This window comes from Salvelinus namaycush, chromosome 14, assembly GCF_016432855.1.
Source record: "Salvelinus namaycush isolate Seneca chromosome 14, SaNama_1.0, whole genome shotgun sequence".
Taxonomy (NCBI): Eukaryota; Metazoa; Chordata; class Actinopteri; order Salmoniformes; family Salmonidae; genus Salvelinus; species Salvelinus namaycush.
Window position 1 is genome coordinate 40,646,959 of NC_052320.1, and position 18,742 is coordinate 40,665,700.

At 45.4% G+C, this 18,742-nt stretch overlaps 1 protein-coding gene across 1 annotated transcript in view; it reads right to left on the minus strand.

Annotated features, from left to right (window-relative positions):
• Nucleotides 1-528: 528 nt before the first annotated feature.
• LOC120058758 (prickle-like protein 2) overlaps nt 529-18,742 on the minus strand; it is a 28,733-nt gene continuing 10,519 nt past the window's right edge. The window contains exons 2-8 of the mRNA XM_039007495.1: nt 16,432-16,545; nt 16,180-16,317; nt 11,292-11,495; nt 10,625-10,811; nt 8,371-8,525; nt 7,475-8,270; nt 529-1,532 (exon numbers count right to left, since the gene is read on the minus strand). Coding sequence (XP_038863423.1) covers nt 529-1,532; nt 7,475-8,270; nt 8,371-8,525; nt 10,625-10,811; nt 11,292-11,495; nt 16,180-16,317; nt 16,432-16,545 — 2,598 coding nt within the window. The remainder of the gene's footprint in view (nt 1,533-7,474; nt 8,271-8,370; nt 8,526-10,624; nt 10,812-11,291; nt 11,496-16,179; nt 16,318-16,431; nt 16,546-18,742) is intronic.

Here is an 18,742-nt window from a genome sequence, read left to right on the forward strand (position 1 = left end):
ACACACACACACACACACACACACACACACACACACACACACACACACACACACACACACACACACACACACACACACACACACACACACACACACACACACACACACACACACACACACACACATCAATCAAATGCCGTAACCTTTCTTGGGCTATATAATAATAAACGGTTAACAATACAAATGTGATGTTTTTGCCAATTGTTAGTCACCTGACTCCAGTTATTGTAAACATTGCAGTTGTTTAAGAAGCCAGTCCATTGCAGGCTTCTTGTCCTGATTAGCTCATGCTGTGTAGGCGTATACCCCCCCCCCCCCCCCCCCACCGCATAGAGCTAGTTGTGTAACTCACACACATCAAATATATATAGGCCTCTCTTTGACACACACACGATCACTCTTTCATTTACTCTCTCTCCCCCCTTTCTCTCTCCCCCTCCCACTCCCTCTTCTTCCTTTCTTTCTCACTTTATTTTTCTCTGTCACCCTCCCACTCCCTCTCTCCTTTCTCACCATCCCTAACTCTCTCTATGAGATGATGCAGTTCTTGCTCTTCCTCCTCTGGCGCATGTGGAGCTGTCCGTGCAGCTGCCCTTGGTTTCCTCCATGTAGGGGTCCATGTATGGGTCCATGGTGGCCCCCCATCCCTCCCATCCCTGTAGGGCTGTATCTGTGGCGCAGCTCCTCATTGTGGAGGTAGCGTAGCTGGACAGGTCTGGGGATGGGCTCACCCAGGAAGTACCCCTCATCTTCTTCAGACTCAGAGGATGAGGAGCAGCTGGAGCACCAGGGGTCCGCCCCCTCCCCGTATCCCTCCCCACCCAAGTGTGGTCCCCCAAGGCCCAGCGGCTGCATCCCCCCACCCCCCGCTGCATTGTGCAGGGTGAGGTCTGAGGTGGTGCGGGGGCAGGGCCGGTAAGGCTGCTGTCTGTACCCGCCTATGCCCTCCACCCCAAACAGGTCCCGGGCGGTACGGCCGGCAGGGAAACGGTCATAGTCCTCCTGAACACGACGGTGCGGGGGTTCCATCATATGACTTCCCCGGTCGGCCGCCAGGTGGAGGGCATTGTCAGAGCGTGAGCGTCGAGAACGCCGGTAGTGGCGACCGCTGCTGCGGTGGTTGCCGTTTCCATCATTACCATTGCCACGGTGTTTGCGTCGCCGCGATTGTGTTGGCTGTTGTTGCTGTATGGGCTCTGGCCCATTCGGCCGACGACGAGGGATCCTCTCACTCATGGGGGTCATGCGGAGGTTACCACTACTCCCCATTAGGCCCACGCGACCTGTACCCTTAAAGGCCAAGGGCTGGGGGGAATCCCAGTACCCCAGAGGGTACCCCACCTGCACAGGCGCATTCAGGTACCCGTAGGGCCGAGAGGTCAGGGACTCAGAGCTGCGGAACTGGACAGAGGAACGCAGTGTGCCAATGTTACTCTTCTCAGACACATTCATCCCAGAGTCTTTACTAAGGTCTGGCATGGAGTATCGGGACAGGTGCTCCTGACGCTTACTTACCCCATCCAGTGAGTTACCTGGGAAAGATACACACACAGGTTATTCATGTATATAGATACTGAAGGTATTAAATAATCAATCATGATCCCTATTATCATATTACATCTTGACATGGAAATGTTAGAAAATGATTGACACTTTGGGCTCTATTTTAACAAACCTATTGCAATGGTAAATCTTAGTGCTAGGGGAGGGCTATAGGTTAGGGGGTTTGTCAGAAATATTTTTACTATTTTCACTGCGGGAATTATAAGCTCAATAGCTGACAGTGGCTCGAAAGGGCTGGGTTTTGATGAATACATAAATGATAGGTGTGACGAGTCCTTGACCCCTCACTGGTCAATAGCGCATGCCGTTGTCTCAAGTTCTGTTGCTTATTAACGGTCTTTGCGTTGTCATCAACTCCAATTCGGCCGTGGTCACCGAATATTATTTTCCTAGTCCATTGTGGATTGATACCGTTTTTTATTAAATAGCATAGGCTACAGTAACGCGTAACAGCAATAGTAAAACAATCAAAATAATCCAGTGTTTGCTCAATATGTTTTGACTGTTGACGGTCAACCCTGTTGTAATTGGCTTCAGTATAGTACAGGCCTTTACGCGTCGCACGTATCCTCAGATAAAAAATACTGGGCTCCTGTAAATGGTATTGTATGTGTGAGGCATGTTCTCAATAAGCAAGATATAACCTAGGCCTGCTGTTATAGGACAGAATCATTTGCATATGTTTGGAGGAGCCGCACATATGTCGGATAACCGGACAAGAGGCGGGGGTGGATACAAGCCAAATGGAGTAGCCTATACACTGCAGGTAGGCCTATGTGAATAATGCCAACGCCTCACAAGTAGACCATTTAGAAACAGGCTACTTGACTAATGCATGGAAATACAAATGCATTTAGCAGATGCTCTTATCCAGAGCAACTTACAGGAGCATTAAGGTCTAAGTGCCTTGCTCAAGGGCACATCGACAGTTTTTTCAGCAAGTCATCTCAGGAATTCAACCAGCGACCTTTTGGTTACTGGCCCAACGCTCTTAATCGCTAGGCTACCTGCCACCCTGGGCCAAGGATAAGAAAGACACCAGACTCATTGCTGTTGAACCAGCTTTCAATATAGTAGGGTAAGGGTGGCATATTAAGTAGCACTTCCAAAACTAGGGGTCGTCTGATAAGAAAATGAGGTAGCGGGAGAATTTCCAAAATCCTGGTTATACATATACATATATATATATATATATACACTACCAGTCAAAAGTTTGTACTCATTCAAGGATTTTTCTTGATTTTTGCTATTTTCTACATTGTAGAATAATAGTGAAGACATCACAACTATGAAATAACACATATGGAATCATGTAGTCACCAAAAAAGTGTCAAACAAATCTAAATGTATTTTAGATTCTTCAAAGTAGCCACCCTTTGCCTTGATGACAGCTTTGCACACTCTTGGCACACTCTCACATCAACACCTTTGTCAGATAACACTGTGAAACTAAGAATTGATTCTGTAGCTAGCAATCAAGAGGGCGACACAAAATGGGGCTCCATCTATCACAGGATGGCGGGCAGGCCTCTGCACTCTAGTTATGAATGTCTCCCTCTGCCATATGGACGCATTGTATGACACACCCACTGAGCTATAATGGATACACTGAGAGCAACTGGCAGGCAAAAGAGCTGAGCGCCGAACTTTGAGATATGTAGCAGGTAACTCCGGTTGTAAACTCCATTGCGCATGCCTGTTTGCAAAACTGCTGTGCATTCGGAAAGTGTTCAGACCCCTTGACTTTTTCTACATTTTGTTACATTACAGCCTTATTCTAAAATGGATTAAATTGTTTTTTCCCCCTCATCAATCTACACTCAATACCCCATGATGACAAAGCAAAACAGGTTTTTATAACATTTTGAAATATCACATCACAAGTATTCAGACCCTTTACTCAGTACTTTGTTGAAGTATCTTTGGCAGCGATTACATTCTTGAGTCTTCTTGGGTATGATGCTACAAGTGTGGCACACCTGTACCTCGGGATTTTCTCCCATTCTTCTCAGCGTCGCTGAGCGTCGCTGCACAGCTTTTTTCAGGTCTCTCGATTGCGTTCAAGTCCAGGCTCTGGCGGGGCCACTCAAGGACATTCAAAGACTTGTTCCGAAGCTACTCCTGCGTTGTCTTGGCTGTGTGTTTAGTGTGGTTGTCCTGTTGTAAGGTGAACCTTCGCACCAGTCTGGGGTCCTGAGCGCTCTGGAGCAGGTTTTCATCAGGGATCTCTCTGCTCCGTTCATCTTTCCCTCAATCCTGACTAGTCTCCCAGTCCCTGCCGCTGAAAAATATCCCCACAGCATTATGCTGCCACCACCATGCTCACTGTAGGGCCAGATAATCTTGTTTCTCATGGTCAGAGAGTATTTAGGTGCCTTTTGGCAAACTCCAAGCGTGCTGTCATGTGCCTTTTACTGAAGAGTGGCTTCTGTCTGGCCACTCTACCATAAAAGCTTGATTGGTGAAGTGCTGCAGAGATAGATGTCCTTTTCTCCCATCTCCACAGAGGAAGTCCGAAGCTCTGTCAGAGTGACAATTGAGTTTTTGGTCACCTCCCTGACCAAGGCCCTTCTCCCCCGATTACTCAGTTTGGCCGGGCGGCCAGCGCTAAGAACAGTCTTGGTGGTTCTAAACTTTTTCCATTTAAGAATGATGGAGGCCACTGTGTTCTTGGGGACCTTCGATGACGCAGACATTTTTGATACCCTACCCCAGATTTGTGCCTCGGCACAATCCTGTCATAGAGCTCTACGGACAATTCCTTCGACCTCATGGCTTGGTTTTTGCTCTGACATTCAATGTCAACTGTGGGACCTTATATAGACAGGTGTGTGCCTTTCCAAATCATGTCCAATCAATTTAATTTACCACAGGTGGGCTCCAATCAAGTTGTAGAAACATCTCAAGGATGATCAATGGAAACAGGATGAACCAGAGCTCAATTCGAGTTATATAGCAAAGGGTCTGAATACTTATGTAAATAAGGTAGGCCTGTTATTATATTTTAATACATTTGCAAAAATAAACAGTTATGTCATTATGGTGTATTGTGTGTAGAATGAGAATGACATTTATTTATTTAATCCATGTTAGAATATGGCTGTAACATAACAAAATGTGGTAAATACTTTCCAAATGCACTGTATGTGGAGATATGGGATCAGAGCATGACAATGTTCTATTTTATTTAACCTTTATTTACCTAGGCAAGTCAGTTAAGAACAACTTCTTATTTACAATGACACCAAGGCTTGGTGGTTATCGAGAGGATGTAAGGGGTGTGTAACTGGTGGCAGCGAAGTCAGACGCAGGCGAGCAGAACTGGGTAATAACCGGAGCAGTTTAATATATATATATATATATATATATATAACCACCGGCATCCAGAATAATAAAGAATGAGTACAAAACCCGTCGCGTACCAGAACAACAATGTGCACAAGCACTTACAACAAACAAAACCACACAAAGACATGGGGGGAACAGAGGGCTAAATACACAACACGTAATGAGGGAATGAAAACCAGGTATGTGGGAAAACGAGACAAAACAAATGGAGAAAAAAAAATGGATCGGCGATGGCTAGAAGACCGGAGACGTCGACCGCCGAACACCGCCCGAACAAGGAGAGGAACCGACTTGGGTAGAAGTCGTGACGGAGGAACTGTTGTCATTCACACTGGATATAAAAAACATACTTTGTTGACTGTCTGTGTAATGAACTGAGCATGTGTCTCCTTTCCTACGTAATAGACATATTTGGGAAACTGAACGATAAGAACGCAAGCATGCAGGGCAAATGCAAAAACCTTATACAGATGAGTGACCATATCAGTGAAATCCATTTGACTGTGATCCTGGCTCATTTGACATGCCCTTAAGTGAAACCAATCAGCTGATCGCACTGTCATGTGCCCGAATTCTGCAGACAATGCATTCACGGGTCACTATGGAGGAGTTTTGGTTCCGGACTCAAAGGGAATACTGTGCCGTCTCCCTCCGAGCATTACAACTCATGGTGCGCTGATTCAGTGCTCTCGTCTGCATTAAAAACAAATATCGATCCAGGTTGGATGTGACAGGAGAGATGTGGTGTGCACTGTCAACCACGCCCCCTGACTTTGTGAAGCTCCGACGCGACATGCACACCCATCTCATTAGTGCTGGTGAGATAAGAGACATTATGTCAGACTCATTTGCAATTGACTGTCATAGCCCCACATTTAAAGTACATGATGGTGAGTTCAGAAATACTGTTAGAATGTTTTGCAATTGACTGCCTGGCCCCAATTAAAAACATAAACATAGGCTGTTAATTACATATATTATTTTTTCACATGGTTCAGGTCACAAGAATTTTTAGATATCAAAATGGGGTCATGGGACAAAAAAGTTTGGGAACCCCTGCAATAAGGGCTTGTTTTTTAATCTAAAAAAACTGAAAACAAGCAATTGTTATAGGATATTCACTTAAATGTTTTTAAATACGAGTGTCACCGGATCATCCTATCTCTCGTTCCATGATGGGCATGGAGGGGTTTTTACATACATAAAAATAATAACAGTAGCTGGATAAAATAATGTACAATAGCCCACATATATAAAAAATGGATGCTCCCAAACTTGATCTTTTAATAAAGCTTTGGTGATTAAGATTTATTTCAAAACAGTCACACGAGCCAAACCCTTTATGATAGTCTTCCCAGCAAACCGGGAACATTCCCAGAACATTAGCTAAGATTCCCAATAACTTCTAGTTTTATCTAACATTAGGATGATAACATCCTAAAAACATTTTTTTTAAGGAAATGACATTGGTATGTTCTCCTAACATTCACTAAAATGTTGTGCACAACATCTGTAACAACCACCACAGAACATTCCCCAAACATTCTCAATAGGTTTCCAGGTAATGTAATAACACAATGTACCTGTAATGTTTTCCCAGCAAACCAGAATCGGTTCTGTGAAAGTTCCCAGAACATTTGATAGGTCGTGGCAAATGTTCTCATAACACACAAACCGTGCAGTCGTACTGATGATTATAGAATGTTTGCATAAATCAGTCACCTGATGTTGCAAGAATGTTCCTAGAAGACATTTAATTTGTTCTTTTTTACCCCTTTTTTCTCCCCAATTTCGTGGTTAGTTACAGTCTTGGTTAGTTACAGTCCCCAAGTTAGTTACAGTCTTGTCTCATCCTTGCAACTCCCGTACGGAGAGACGAAGGCCGAGAGCCGTGTGTCCTCCGAAACACAACCCACCCAAGCCGCACTGCTTCTTGACACAATGCCCACTTAACCCAGAAGCCAGCCGCACCAATGTGTCGGAGGAAACACCGTACACCTGGCGACCGTGTCAGCGTGCACTGCGTCCGGCACAGAAGTCACTCGTGCGCGATGGGACAAGGACATCCCTGCTGGCCAAACTCTCCCCTAACCCGAACGACGCTGGGCCAATTGTGCGCTGCCCCATGGGTCTCCCGGTCACAGCCGGCTGCGACAGAGCCTGGACTCGAACTCAGGATCTCCAGTGGCACAGTGATGCAGTGCGATGCAGTGCCTTAGACCACTGCGCCACTCGGGAGGCCCAATTCTTTCTTTAAACATTGCCAGAATGTTTCATTAGATCGTGGGGACCAGCGTTACCTGAAATTTGCACTTTGGCACAAGTTTTTAAGGATACACCCCAGATATTGCCAACCCTCCCACCTCAGCGCATGATAGGTCATTTAAGACATGTAAATTACCAATCCTGATGCTAGGGTTTGAAAACAGAAGAGCGCCGGCTTTAACAGGTCGAAATTGCAAAACGAGCATGCATTTGACAATTGTGCTGGCTTAACACCCGCCGAAATTAAAAACCCTTGTCTACAATGTAGCTTCTAAACTCAGTTGAGAGGGTACAGTACCTGTAGCATTGGACAGGGCCAGAGACTCCATAGATCCTCGGGGGGTCTGTTCCAGAGGGGTGAGGGGCTCTGTGAAGCTCATGCCATTGCTCATTGCTTTCCTGGTCCTGGTCAGGGGGGGCCTGCTGTCCCTCTGGAAGCCATGCATGCTGATGCTCCTCTTGTCCGAGAAGCCCTGGCCTTGGCTGGACACCTCGTTGAAGCTCATCTGGGTCTTCAGCTTGGGTGTGCGGAACTCGTCCTGGCTGTGGTGGATCCAGTTGTCCTGGAAGGATTGACCCCTCAGTGCCGCCATGGGCGTTCGCTTGGTGTTGCCCTGCACTTTAGCCCTGGACTCAGGCCTTTTTCCTGGGTTGACAGGGCTCTGGGCTGGGGGCAGAGGGTTGTGGGGGCTGGGGCTGTAGCCTTTCCTGGGGTTACACAGGCCCAGGAGCAGGGATGTGGGGGTTGGAGAGGCATCCTGCTGGGAGCCCTCGTAGGCTGTCTCATAGGCTGGGGGGTAAGGTTCATCCCGGCTCATCCACACTTGGTTGAGACTAGGGGTGCGGCTGGGGGCACGACTGGGTGTGCGGCTGGGTGTTCGACAGGGTGTCTGGCTAGAGCCAAGGCTCAGACGGTCCATCTGAATAGACAGGGGGTCCACCTCAACAGACAGACGATCAGTCATGGGCGCTGGCTGGCGACGCTCCTGCTCAGCATTTCGGCGCTCCGGTTTTAGAATCTTGATGCTGTGGTGAGACTCACGGGAGCGGGCACTCTGGAAGGCCGAGTCAGATGAGTCTGACTCATCTGGGTCCTGATTGATGGAATTTATAGAATTTATAACATAGAATTGAAATACATATAAAATACACATACTATACAACTGAACATTCAGTCAAATGCTGGTTGTTCACCTGTCCGGCACTGCAGGAGCGTGAGCAGTAGATCTGTCCCTGTTTGGGCAGGAAGGGGCGCCCCAGGAGGGAACGCTTACAGCGGGCACAGCAGAAACACTCCTCTGTGGCGTGCCAATGCTGCCCGTCATACGTCATCTGGCCCTGGTCAATGCCTGGGGAAAGGATTAGATCCTGTCAATATGTACCTGGGCTTGAACCAGGGACCCTCTGCACACGTCAACAACTGCGACCCACAAATCATCTTTACCTATCACTCCACAATAGCCGCCACCCTTGCTGAGCAAGGGAAACAACTACTTCAAGGTCTCAGAGTGAGTGACGTCACCGATTGATACGCTACTAGTGCGCACCCCGCTAACTAGCTAGCCATTTCACTCCGGTTACACTCACCCCCCTTTTGACCTCCTCCTTTTCCTCAGCAACCAGTGATCCGGGTCAACAGCATCAATGTAACAATATTGCTTCCATCCCTCTCCTCGCTCCAACCTGGCCTTGAACTGTCACGCCCTGATCTCTTTCACCTGTCCTTCTGATTGTCTCCACCCCCTCCAGGTGTCGCTTATTTTACCTGGTGTATTTATCCCTGTGTTTCCTGTCTCTCTGTGCCAGTTCGTCTTGTGTGTTCAAGTCAACCTGTCTGTTTTTCCCGTGCTCCTGCTTTTCTATTCTCTTTTACTAGTCCTCCCGGTTTTGACCTTTGCCTGTTTTTCTGGACTCCCTTCCCACCTGCCTGACCATTCTGCCTGCCCTGACCTCGAGCCCGCCTGCCCTTCTGTACCTCTGGAACTCTGAACTGGTTTGGACCTTTTGCCTGTCCACGACCATTCTCTTGCCTACCCCTTTTGGATTGTTAATAAACATCTTGGACTTTAACCATCTGCCTCCTGTGTCTGCATCGGGGTCTCGCCCTTATAGTACCAACCAGGGACTCTCTGCACACATCAACAACTGACACCCTCGAAGCATCGTTACCTATCGCGCCACAAAAGCCGCGGCCCTTGCAGAGCAAGGGATACAACTACTTCAAGGTCTCAGAGCGAGTGACTTCACTGATTGAAACGTTGCTAGCGTGCACCCCGCTAACTAGCTAGCCATTTCACATCGGTTACAATTAGAATTAGAAATAATACTACTACTTACTACTAATAAGGTTTCAGTGTCGGGATATCACATACTGAGTCTAATGAACCCATTATCTACAGTGAGAGACTGTATCACTCCTCAGTAAGACAACAGCTAATCTGTAAAATATGAGCCTGCAAAAATATTTTTATGATATTTACTGGAAGAAGAAATTAAATACAGTACAAACACTGTTTTATTTCCCAGAAGGTGACTGATATTGGGATTTTACCCAAAACTGGGATTATGCGGTCTATATAATAATTTAAAAATACATTAATAGAAAGCCCTCCTCCTAAACCAAGGGAACTAATAATATTTCACATGGTCCATCTGGACACAACATGGCATCCTCTGGGTCTGAATGGCTCATAGCTTCCCCCTATCTAACTGGATTCTGGGCAGCAGATAATAACCACCTTCATTTCCCTAGCCAGCCATGTCTTAGCACAGCTGAATGATGCACAGGGCTCTGAGTGTTCTGTTCTGCTATCGAGTGACAGCTGCTTTCCAAATGACTTCTACTGTAAATTGGTATGTAATGTTTTCTATTATAAGCTTTAGTCATGAATGCTTGAAGCTATGGATTTCTCTCTCAGATTTTATGACTATTCTCTCTTAACGACTACAGGGTCCTTGAATGACTCCATTGCGTTTTGTCACACGAAAAACATGTCAATAATGAAATTAGCTGAGACACGGAAAGAAGACGTTAATGACACAGAGAAAGACAAAGTGAGATTGGTAGTGTGTGTGGGAACAACACAGTCAAAGAGTGAGGCTGGAAGACAGGGTTAAGATACATGTAAAGAGACACAGAGACAAAGAAAGGGTGAAAAATAGAGCAAGGGAAGAAATGGTACAAAGAAAAACAGCGATTGATATAAAGTTAACAAGAGCGACTGAGTGAGATGGCAGGAGACGAACAGCAATGGAGAGAGTGGCAGATACAGAGGGTAAGATAGAAAAACAGGAAAAGGACGCAGGTGCTTTTTGAAGAATAGAATCTTTGCATTATTTATCTATTTCCATGTCTACACGTACCATCTGATACTAATCAATAGAAAGAAAGAGAAGAGTGCAGTAAACATGTATACATCGTGTTTAGGAAACATCTCGAACCGTGTACCTATGTGTTCACCGCAGGCGTCGCAGTACTCTGCATACAGGGACTCAAAGCAGTGGCAGCAGTGTGGACGTCCATCCTTCATGATGTAGCGCTGGCCGCCCAGCGGAGCCTCACACTCATAGCAGCAGAAGTGCTTCATGTGCCAGTGCCTGCCCTCTGCCTCTGTGCACTCATCAGCAAAAATAATCTAAAAAAAGAGTGTGAGAGAGAGAGATAGAGAGACAGACAGATAGACAGAGAGCAAAGATAATCATCAGCAAACATCATCTGAAGCTATTAGAGACACCAAGCTCATCAGCAAAGACAATGAAATATAATAATCAGGAGAGACAGAGAACAGACTGTCAAACCATAGAACACCAGAGAGGGAGAGAGATAGACACCAAGCGGTGACAGATTCTGGGCTTGCACGCACCTTAGCATTAGCAGAAATAAGACTCAGTCAAACGGAGCAAAACTTCTGCAGAGCTGGATAACTGCGGTGTGGAAGGACGGATGAGATCTCTCAACACTCTTTACCCTGTAAAACCCAATCTCACCCTTCTGAGCTTCAGCTCCAGCTCCTCCCAACTTCCCACCACCTTAAACCCCATCTCAACCTTCTGAGCTCCAGCTAACCCAGCCAACCCTCCCACCACCCCAGCCCTCTAAGCCCAGCCGGGCTCACCTCATCGCAGGCACAGCAGCGGGGTTTGAGTATCTCTGAATGGTGCCGGCCGCAGTAGATCTTCCCTTCCTGGTGAAAGTAGATGAGGTCCACCAGGAGCTCCTCACACATGCTGCACACAAAGCAGTGAGGGTGCCACACCAGGCCGTGGCCTGCCCGTGACGCAAACACCACCATGTCCCCTCCATTTATCTGGCCCCCACACTGAGAGAGAGGGAGCGAGAAAGGGCAGGGGAGACAGGGAGAGGGAGTGAGAGATAAATAGATGAAAAGAGAGAGAACGAGAGAGTCAAAGAAGGGAATTGACCGAGGGGGAGGGGGAGCGAGATGCCAGTTACATGATATAAATAATCCAATCTTTTTAAATGTGCATGACCTAATCACAAAAGGGCTTCTATGGCAAATCCTTATGATTAGACATCAAACAGAAAACCAAGCCAAGCTGATTATTTTCAAATATTTGATTTTCTTTAGCAAAGATTTTATCCCATTTGCACTATCCCTAGTGCAGTGGTTCCCAAACTTGTTATAGCCCCGTACCCCTTCAAACATTCATCTTCCAGCTGCATACCCCCTCTAGCACCAGGGTCAGCACACTTTCAAATGTTGTTTTTTGCCATCTTAAGCCTGCCACACATACACCATATGACACATTTATTGAACATAAGAATGAGTGTGAGTTTGTCACAACCCGGCTCGTGGGAAGTGACAAAGAGCTCTTATAGGACCAGGGCACAAATAATACACTGCTCAAAAAAAAAAAGGGAACACTTAGACAACACAATGTAACTGCAAGTCAATCACACTTCTGTGAAATCAAACTGTCCACTTAGGAAGCAACACTGATTGACAATAAATTTCACATGCTGTTGTGCAAATGGAATAGACAAAAGGTGGAAATTATAGGCAATTAGCAAGACACCCCCAATAAAGGAGTGGTTCTGCAGGTGGTGACCACAGACCACTTCTCAGTTCCTATGCTTCCTGGCTGATGTTTTGGTCACTTTTGAATGCTGCCGGTGCTTTCACTCTAGTGGTAGCATGAGACTGAGTCTACAACCCACACAAGTGTCTCAGGTAGTGCAGTTCATCCAGGATGGCACATCAATGCGAGCTGTGGCAAGAAGGTTTGCTGTGTCTGTCAGTGTAGTGTCCAGAGCATGGAGGCGCTACCAGGAGACAGGCCAGTACATCAGGAGACGTGGAGGAGGCCGTAGGAGGGCAACAACCCAGCAGCAGGACCGCTACCTCCGCCTTTGTGCAAGGAGGAGCAGGTGGAGGACTGCCAGAGCCCTGCAAAATGACCTCCAGCAGGCCACAAATGTGCATGTGTCTGCTCAAACGGTCAGAAACAGACTCCATGAGGGTGGTATGAGGGCCCGACGTCCACAGGTGGGGGTTGTGCTTACAGCCCAACACCATGCAGGATGTTTGGCATTTGCCAGAGAACACCAAGATTGGCAAATTCGCCACTGGCGCCCTGTGCTCTTCACAGATGAAAGCAGGTTCACACTGAGCACATGAGCACATGTGACAGACGTGACAGAGTCTGGAGACGCCGTGGAGAACGTTCTGCTGCCTGCAACATCCTCCAGCATGACCGGTTTGGCGGTGGGCCAGTCATGGTGTGGGGTGGCATTTCTTTGGGGGGCCGCACAGCCCTCCATGTGCTCGCCAGAGGTAGCCTGACTGCCATTAGGTACCGAGATGAGATCCTCAGACCCCTTGTGAGACCATATGCTGGTGCGGTTGGCCCTGGGTTCCTCCTAATGCAAGACAATGCTAGACCTCATGTGGCTGGAGTGTGTCAGCAGTTCCTGCAAGAGGAAGGCATTGATGCTATGGACTGGCCCGCCCGTTCCCCAGACCTGAATCCAATTGAGCACATCTGGGACATCATGTCTCGCTCCATCCACCAACGCCACGTTGCACCACAGACTGTCCAGGAGTTGGCGGATGCTTTAGTCCAGGTCTGGGAGGAGATCCCTCAGGAGACCATCCGCCACCTCATCAGGAGCATGCCCAGGCGTTGTAGGGAGGTCATACAGGCACGTAGAGGCCACACACACTACTGAGCCTCATTTTGACTTGTTTTAAGGACATTACATCAAAGTTGGATCAGCCTGTAGTGTGGTTTTCCACTTTAATTTTGAGTGTGACTCCAAATCCAGACCTCCATGGGTTGATAAATTTGATTTACATTGATAATTTTTGTGTGATTTTGTTGTCAGTACATTCAACTATGTAAAGAAAAAAGTATTTAATAAGAATATTTCATTCATTCAGATCTAGGATGTGTTATTTTAGTGTTCCCTTTATTTTTTTGAGCAGTGTAATATAATAATCAATAATTTTGCTCTTTATTTAGCCATTTACATATAAAACCTTATTTGTTAATCGAAAATTGTGAATAACCTACCACAGGTTAATGAGAATGGTATGTTTGAAAGGATGCATATACAGTTGAAGTCGGAAGTTTACATACACCTTAGCCAAATACATTTAACTCAGTTTTTCACAATTCCTGAAATTTAATCCTAGTAAAAATTTCCTGTCTTAGGTCAGTTAGGATCACCACTTTATTTTAAGAATGTGAAATGTCAGAATAGCAGTAGAGAGAATGATTTATTTAAGCTTTTATTTCTTTCATCACTTTCACAGTGGGTCAGAAGTTTACATACACTCAATTAGTATTTCGTAGCATTGCCTTAAAATTGTGTAACTTGGGTCAAACGTTTCGGGTAGCCTTCCACAAGCTTCCCACAATAAGTTGGGTGAATTTTGGGCCATTCCTCCTTACAGAGCTGGTGTAACTGAGTCAGGTTTGTAGGCCTCCTTGTTCGCACATACTTTTCAGTTCTGCCCACACATTTTCGATAAGATTGAGGTCAGGGCTTTGTGATGGCCACTACTTCACAAGGTCCTTTGTTGTTGTTCTGGGATTGATTTGCCCTTTTCGCACCAAAGTACGTTCATCTCTAGGAGACAGAACGTGTCTCCTTCCTGAGCGGTATGACCGCTTGCATGATCGCATGGTGTTTATTCATGTGTACTATTGTTTGTACAACGTGTTACCTTCAGGCATTTGGAAATTGTTCCCAAGGATGAACCAGACTTGTGGAGGTCTATCATTTCTTTCTGAGGTCTTGGCTGATTTTTTGGGATTTTCCCTTGATGCCAAGCAAAGATGCATTGAGTTTGAAGGCAGACCTTGAAATACATCCACAGGTACACCTCCAATTGACTCAAATTTGGTCAATTAGCCTATCAGAAGCTTTTAAAGCCATGACATAATTTTCTGGAATTTTCCAAGCTGTTTAAAGGCACAGTCAACATAGTGTATGTAAACTTCTGACCCACTGGAATTGTGATAGAGTGAATTATTAGTGAAATAATCTGTCTGTAAACAATTTTTGGAAAAATTACTTGTGTCATGCACAAAGTAGATGTCTAACTGACTTGCCAAAACGATAGTGTGTTAACAAGAAATTTGTGGAGTGGTTGAAAAATGAGTTTTGATGACTCCAACCTAAGTCTATGTAAACTTCCGACTTCAACTGTAACTCTGCAATGTTGGGTTGTATTGGAGAGTCTGAGTCTTGAATCATTTGTGTGCTTGTATTTACTTTTCATGCTAGTGAGGGCCGAGGGCCTCCCACTCCTCTTTCTATTCTGGTTAGGGCCAGTTTGCGCTGTTCTGTGAACACAGTGTTGTACGAGATCTTCAGTTTCTTGGCAATTTCTTGCATGGAATAGCCTTCATTTCTCAGAACAAGAATAGACTTGTTTCAGAAGAAAGGTCTTTGTTTCTGGACATTTTGTGCTTGTAATCAAACCCACAAATGCTGATGCTCCAGATACTCAACTAGTCTAAAGAAGGTCAGTTTTATTGCTTCTTTAATCAGAACAAAAGTTTTCAGCTGTGCTAACATAATTGCAAAAGGGTTTTCTAATGCTCAATTAGCATTTTAAAATGATAAACTTGGATTAGCTATCACAACGTGCCATTGGAACACAGGAATTATGGTTGCTGATAATCGGCCTATGTAGATATTCCATAAAAAATCTGCCAGCTACAATAGTCATTTACAACATTAACAATTTCTACACTGTATTTCTGATCAATTTGATGTTATTTTAATGGACAAAAAATGTGCTTTTCTTTCAAAAACAAGGACATTTCTAAGTGACCCCAAACTTTTGAACGGTAGTGAAAGTGAACCCCAAATCAATGTATTTCTCATCATATTTGTGCCTCTACGATGGTCAAACGTTTCTGTTCTGTTGTTCTGTGCTTTCCCAGGTATGGGGGCAGCAGTTCTTCGGCTGCATCAGAGTCACAACCGTCAGTGTCTATGCTAGCTGGGCTAACAACAAATGTAGAATTACTGATGCTAGCATTGGATGTTTTCATGGAAGCAGAACAACTTGTGTTGTCGACAGGTGCAGGTGTAGTACTGCTGGTAGTAGCAGTACTACCAGTAGAGTTGGTATGTCTCTACGGACGCGGGCCTTACTTTTTTTTACGATTCATCCATTTTCCAGCAAGCGGAATGAGCAGCAGCTGCGAGAGAGTAACAGTTAATGTGATTGGATGTTAATTATTTGAGTCGGCTACCTGTATTTGACATTGTGTTGCTATTTCGCTGAACACTAGATGGTTTAATTTTATTTTTGGCAGTGAAACGAGGCTACTCAAGCGTGAAAAAAACCGCACCCAAAAAATGAAATGAAAATGTAAAGACTTATTATTGTTATATATATTGTTTAATTGTTTTGTACAGGTATTCCCCAGTTTGGGAATACCTGCCCTAGTGGAACCCCCTATGTGTCTGCTCTTTATGCTGTAGGATTTCTGTGATGGTTGTTTTGTGTCAGCAGTGTGTACCTGTTCACAGATGGCCCCACTGACGGACAGTGGGAAAGGGCGGACATTGCCTCGGCCCAGGTTGTCCCTTTTCCTCTGGTTACTGAAGAGCTTGAGCTCCCTCTTTTCCTCGTCGTCCAGGGCGTTACAGTACCGGACCTGACAACCAGATCAACATACTCCATCATCACCATTATCAAACACATCAGCCATACCTGCGTGAATGTGTCAATAGTCACTAGACAGAGAGTTTCAGGTAAACTAGTGTGTCACCTCGTTGTCGTGTGGGGGCAGCTGGTGAATCAGCTGTTTGATGCGGTGCTTCTCTCCTGGGCTGTTCACATACGGCACCCTGTCCTCAGGTAGAGAACTGTAGTACTGATGCACCTGACAGGGACACAAACCATAGATGAGTGATTTGATTTGATTTGAGTGGCTAGTGTGGTCCTCCCTTCCTAAAGTAAGACATGTGCATCCCTGTCATTATCTCTGTTGCCGTTGGATGGAAAAGAAAAACAGAATTGGTTTCTAATGGTCAAATGTCTGTCGATTGAAAGCATACCTTGAGTTTTAAAGAGCCCTCCCAGATTAACATGAAAGCAGCTGTTTCTAATGAATTGATCATGGGCTTCATATTCTGCTGTGTTGGTTATTGGTCTGTCCTCCATCAGCCTTATTCTTGAGAACAATGGCTGGAACCGTGAGTGTCTGGGACAAAGGATCCTGTTGCACTGCAGCAGATGCAGCGATGGAGAGCAATGTTCTCTTTCAATAGCTGACTGATCAAATCAAATCAAACTTTATTTGTCACATGCGCTGAATACAACAAGTGTAGACCTTACCGTGAAATGCTTACTTACAAGCCCTTAACCAACAGTGCAGTTCAAGAAGAGTTAAGAAAACATAAAAAATGATAAAAAGTAACACAATAACATAACAATAACGAGGCTATATACAAGGGGTACCGGTACTGAGTCAGTGTGTGGGGGTAGGTACAGGTTAGAGGTAATTTGTACATGTAGGTAGGGGTGAAGTGACTTTGCATAGATTATAAACAGTAAGTAGCAGCAGTGTACAAAACAAATGGGGGGGGGGGGGGGGGGGGGGGGGTCAATGTAATAGTCCGGTGGCCATTTGATTAATTGTTCAGCAGTCTTATGGCTTGGGGGTAGAAGCTGTTAAGGAGCCTTTTGGTACTCTTGGGGTGTTTGGAGCATGATAGATCGTTGGTGATGTGGACACCAAGGAACTTGAAGCTCTCGATAAAACCCTGTTGCTATGTAGAACTGAGTCATGTTTTGGATTGTGTTTGTAGAGTGCCGACTGTAGGCCCCTATTCTACTTAATAATGGGAAAATGAAAAAGTACACTACCAGTCAAAATGTTTTCTTTATTTTTACTATTTTCTACATTGTAGAATAATAGTGAAGACATCAACACTATGAAATAACACATATGGAATCATGAAGTAACCAAAAAAGTGTTAAACAAATCAAAATATATTTTATATTTGAGATTCTTCAAAGTAGCCACCCTTTACCTTGATGACAGCTTTGCACACTCTTGGCATTCTCTCAACCAGCGTCACCTGAAATGCTTTTCCTACAGTCTTGAAGAAGATTCCCACATATGCTGAGCACCTGTTGGCTGCTTTTCCTTCACTCTGAGGTCCAACTCATCCCAAACCATCTCTATTGGGTTGAGGTCGGGTGATTGTGGAGGTCAGGTCATCTGATGCAGCACTCCATCACTCTCCTTCTTAGTCAAATTTTTATTTTTATTTTTTATTTCACCTTTATTTAACCAGGTAGGCTAGTTGAGAACAAGTTCTCATTTACAACTGCGACCTGGCCAAGATAAAGAGCTTGGGCTCCCTCTTACACAGTCTGGAGGTGTGTTGGGTCATTGTCCTGTTGAAAAACAAATGATAGTCCCACTAAGCGCAAACCAGATGGGATGGCGTATCGCTGCAGAATGCTGCGGTAGCCATGCTGGTTAAGAGTGCCTGGAATTCTAAATAAATCACAGACAGTGTCACCAGCAAAGCAAAGCACACCCACACTATCACACCTCCATCGTTCACAGTGGGAACCACACATGCAGAGATTATTTATTATTTATTTTCTTACCCCTTTTTCTCCCCAATTTTGTGGTATCAATTGTGAGCTGCCACCTGGGTCTCCCGGTCACAGCCAGCTGCGACAGAGCCTGAACTCGAACCCAGAATCTCTAGTGGCACAGCTAGCACTGCGAAGCAGTGCCTTAGACCACTGCACCACTCAGGAGGCCCACTGGTTCTCCTTCTCTGCGTCTCACGAAGACACGGCGGTTGGAACCAAAAATCTAAAATTTGGACTTCCAGATTTCCACCAGTTTAATGTTCATTGCTCGTGTTTCTTTGCCCAAGCAAGTCTCTTCTTCTTATTGGTATCCATTAGTAGTGGTTTCTTTGCAGCAATTCAACCATGAAGGCCTGATTCACACAGACTTCTCTGAACAATTTATGTTGATATGTGTCTGTTTCGTAATCTTTGTGAAGCATTTATTTGGGCTGCAATTTCTGAGTCCTATGGGACTCCCAAAC